This window comes from Frankliniella occidentalis, unplaced genomic scaffold (assembly GCF_000697945.3).
Source record: "Frankliniella occidentalis isolate FOCC.00 unplaced genomic scaffold, Focc_3.1 Scaffold1, whole genome shotgun sequence".
Taxonomy (NCBI): domain Eukaryota; kingdom Metazoa; phylum Arthropoda; class Insecta; order Thysanoptera; family Thripidae; genus Frankliniella; species Frankliniella occidentalis.
In genome coordinates, this window is record NW_026267131.1 from 314,919 (window position 1) to 319,160 (window position 4,242).

Sequence of the window (4,242 nt, forward strand, 5' to 3'; positions counted from 1 at the left end):
CCCCCACCACCACCACCTCCCTTGCCCCGCCCCGCCGTTTTCACTCACAATGTAGAGGCAGATGCACCAGCACCAGCAACAGCAGCATGAGCGGCGGGGGCGCCGCCACCACGAGGACCATCCTGACTAGGCACGGTCGAGCGTGGTCATGTCCGTGCGGCGCGCTGTGCGTTCACATCGTCCGGGGCAGAGCCTCGGCACAAGCCAGCTGCGCTCGGCTCGGCACGGCACGGCTCGGCTCTGCTCGGCTCCGGCGCCGCGGACGTGCTCCACTCGCATGGACGTTCGGCCTGGCACTGAGGGGAGGCTGGGCTGGGGCTGGGCTGCTGGCCCCCGGGCCCCCGCTGCTGCGGCGCTAGCAGGCGCTAGCCTCGCCCGGGCCCGGCCGGGAGGGAGCTCGCCTGGACTGGAGCCGCAGACCCACCCCCTCCCCTCCCCTCCCCTGGCCCGGGGACGGGGACCGCCCACGCCTGTCCGCCAGCCCCGGCAGGCCCCGGGTCCCGACTGAATGTCTGATTGCCCGCCATCCCCGACTCTCCTGATGCAGCCGCTCCAATCTCCTGCCATCAGCGGCATGCAGAGAGGACATACTTGGAAAAAAATAAATCCGCTTGGCCTTGCAGTTGTGTGGTGTCGAGAACAGCGATGTTCAAGTGTCCGCGTTATGCAACAAAACTAGGGTCATTTAGACACACTCACTATTATTGTTACGGACATGACAGCTGGAATGCGTACTCTGTGTGAGCACATTGTTACGATTTCCTTGCCTTCCTTTAAGTACTTTCAATCTCATGATTTTACTTTTTATTTTTTCAATACAATTATGATTTGTTTTTAGAAGAATAATATATTTGGTTGAGCCTACTTCATAGTTTCAAAGAGTTATGACTTCGAAACCGAAGTGGGGTATACAAAAGCAGAAGAACAATGACAAAGTTTTACAGATCTTTATTGAAATCTCTAAGGAGTTAAATTATGTATTCACTCCAACATTGTAGCCTGTATGAATTTTTATCGAGCAGTATGTTGCAAAGGGTGAATATTTCATGAAGATAAGTTTACACCATAGTGTCAATCACAATTCACGTTGCTGTTTATTCTTAAGTTCCAACACAGAATAATAAGAAAAGTAAGAATATTCAAAGCAAATAATGATAATTAATAACAATTAAATCATTGTTTCCAAAACCAGGTATCCTGCTTGTAACAGAAAGAAGTAAGTCAGCTTTTCTGGTTTAAACTTAAGTAACCTATGTAATTAAAAGTATCCCTGTCAGATTTATTGGTACCTCAGTTCACAAGATAAACTTTTTAATTCTTGCTGTTATGCTTTTTTTATTTATTTCTAATTTTACACAGACAAACCACGTGCTGTTTGACAAGATGTCCACCACAAAATTATAATTATAGAGGGATGTCCTTGATTTGAGATATTTCTTTCTAGGACAGAACAGCCAATCACTAAACTCGGATAAGAAAATTGAAAACGAAAGAATTAGTCCATGCCCATGCATTAATGGGGACTACAAAATACAAAGCTAGAGTCATAACATGCTCCCAAGGTGCATGCTCTTATGATCAGAGAATATCACAAACACAGCAAAAAAGTCTGCTTTACTCACCCTTCAACATATCACATCATGCAAAATAGTAATTTACTGGCTTCTAACAAAAACAATGAATGGATCACAGCATTTGTGGGAAGCAAGTAAACAGATAACAAACACATCCCAGTACACTCGACAACATTTATGGAATAACACTGAAAGTACAGTAAATAACCCAACAATGAGGCATAGTAACTAGTTTGAATACGGCCTCTACGTTGGGGCACTCTAAAGAAACTAATCCTGCCATTTCAGTTAAGAACTATACATGACAACTGTCAATGCGTATCTTCCTCCATAGTTGCGTAGACTCAATACGGCTGAGTTCTTCAAGAAGCAAGACAAGTGGCCTTAGCTATGAAAAAGAGCAACAAAACAGAAAGGTGTCTCAATTCTACAATACAAAAGGCTTCCAATGATACATATTGGTACTCATTGCTCACAGTCCAATGACTTTCAATATTTAAAATTTAAAACCCATAGTAAAACACATAGAAAATTGAAGTAGATTTCCATTAAAACAACAATTCAGACAAATAAAATTTCTCCAGTTCTGGATTTACAAAAATGGTGTCAAATACTTAATGAAAAAAAAAAATCAGAATTGACCAGCTCCTTAAGTGTGGTAAAGAAACTTTATAAAAAAGTGAATCACAAATCGCAAAAGCAACAAATTAGTGATGAATGGTATTTCACAACTACCATAGTGATAAGAAATATCTGTAGAAATTGGAACAAAAATGTTTACTCAAAAAAAACTCAATAGCTACATTAAACAACTATTGACTTGATCCTTAGACTTAGATTGTGTTTAAGGCATCAATTTTGCCAGTTAATAAATCACACATAAGCAGATTTCAAGACAGGAATCACTGTTCATTTTCATAAAACTAAACACATTGATCATACATTCACATTACATGATGTATCTAATGTGAAATTTGTTTTACCAACAAGATGTGAACAGCACCAGTTTAAATGCAAAATACAGCAGATGAAATCTTGCCCTAAAATTAGTAAGGGTAACACTTTAGAAAAATAACAAGAGCATTGAAAATAAAGGTAGAACTATAGAACTCTTATAGTCCAGTCTTTCCTATTTGACATATCTTGCACAGAACAAAGCAGTCTAAAGATAACCCTCCATGCTCAGAATTATAGAGACGCAATTGAAAATAGGTGTGACAGAAAACACCTTATCAGTTCTTGGACAAAGAGTGCTCTAGGCGGTCCATTTGAGCCCAAGATATCCTTACACTGCGGAATAGCTGCAAAACACAAAAAATCTCTTAGAATCTAGAACTATTAATAGTAATAAAATCAGAAAACTCTAGTATATATACCTGATTTAGCCAATTTTCATCTGCTAAAAGTTTATTTAATATAAGAGTAGTGTCATTAAAACCATATGCTAGTTTTCTTTCGTTAACACGCTTGGCACATTCAATATACATCAGGTACTTCTGGTGAGCAACTTTATTATACAGTTCAATTCGCTTCAGGCATAGTCTGCATGTTAGAAAGTCCTGAAAGATAACGAGGATTTTAGTAATATCTTGGCATCACATATTGAATACTCACCTTTAAAAACAGAACAAAAATACATGGCTAATTTCATAGCATTTTGCAACCAAATAGAACTTACTTTTTCACTTGCTAATCTAGGATCTGGTTGACATCCCTCTAATGTTGTTGAGTTGTAAGGTTGCCCATACAAAAGGACTCTTGCAAAGACATTTGCTTTATCACAGGCGGCACATTTTTTTAAAGGTTCATCTTTAACCATTTCATAAATGACATTATAGCAGGGCCATGTAGCAATGCTTGCCTCCAGCTCAGGTCTCCATTTAACAACTTGCAAGAAACGTTTCCTCCTATCATCTACAATATTATCTACTGTCTTTACATTGCTGAGAAAGTACTCATCTGTAAAACAAATTAAACAGACAACAAACAAATGTAAGACTTTTCATACCAATGATATAAACAACAGACAATGGTTGAGGATGTGAGTTTCACCTTTTTCTTGGAAGATTTCAGTCAAAAAGTTGGAATCTAGTGCCTGAGAGATGAGTGTTTGAATGTAAACTTCAAAGTTTTCTTGATACTTTGCTGTTTCTTTAACAAATTCTACCAAGACATCACTGGAAATAAGAAACAAGATGTAGGTAATAACAACATGTTAAAGGTAACTCATGGTTAACAGCAAATACCATTAACTTACTCATCATCATCAGCCATCTCATCCCGAAGGAATTCTACCACAGTTTCTGACCGTGTTTGAACTTTGAAAACAACTTCAGCAGACTTATAGATGTGCCCATTTTGGGGAGACCACCCAGAATACTACAAAATAGGAGAAAAAACACAAATAAATTAGATTTTTTTTTCATACACAGGAATACATGAGTAGGAGCAAAGCCATAAATGCTCACTTACAGTTGAAATGTTACGATAAAGCATTGCACCTTTCTGTTCAAATGGTTCAAACTTCTGAAGAAGTGTTTTTCCATCTACTCTCCATATTGGTGGCCATTTTTCATTTAAATCTGTTTTCATCACAATGAATTCCCCAATCTACAGCAAAAAAAGACACCAAAAAATGTAATTGTTGAATATTAAATTCTTTAATTTG

The 4,242-nt window shown here is 39.0% G+C and overlaps 2 protein-coding genes across 3 annotated transcripts in view; both read right to left on the minus strand.

The window, feature by feature from the left end:
- LOC127751320 (low-density lipoprotein receptor-related protein 2-like) overlaps positions 1-330 on the minus strand; it is a 21,503-nt gene extending 21,173 nt beyond the window's left edge. The window contains exon 1 of the mRNA XM_052274705.1: positions 49-330. Within this exon, the coding sequence (XP_052130665.1) occupies positions 49-121 (73 nt within the window). The 5' untranslated portion in view covers positions 122-330. The remainder of the gene's footprint in view (positions 1-48) is intronic.
- Positions 331-933: 603 nt separating this feature from the next.
- The window catches only part of LOC113216049 (mucin-5AC-like), a 21,977-nt gene continuing 18,668 nt past the window's right edge, over positions 934-4,242 (minus strand). For both annotated transcript variants that reach the window (XM_026435748.2, XM_026435747.2), the window contains 6 exons: positions 4,047-4,184; positions 3,832-3,953; positions 3,627-3,751; positions 3,253-3,533; positions 2,951-3,133; positions 934-2,875 (listed from right to left, as the gene is read on the minus strand). In XM_026435748.2, the coding sequence (XP_026291533.1) occupies positions 2,807-2,875; positions 2,951-3,133; positions 3,253-3,533; positions 3,627-3,751; positions 3,832-3,953; positions 4,047-4,184 (918 nt within the window). In that variant the 3' untranslated portion in view covers positions 934-2,806. The remainder of the gene's footprint in view (positions 2,876-2,950; positions 3,134-3,252; positions 3,534-3,626; positions 3,752-3,831; positions 3,954-4,046; positions 4,185-4,242) is intronic.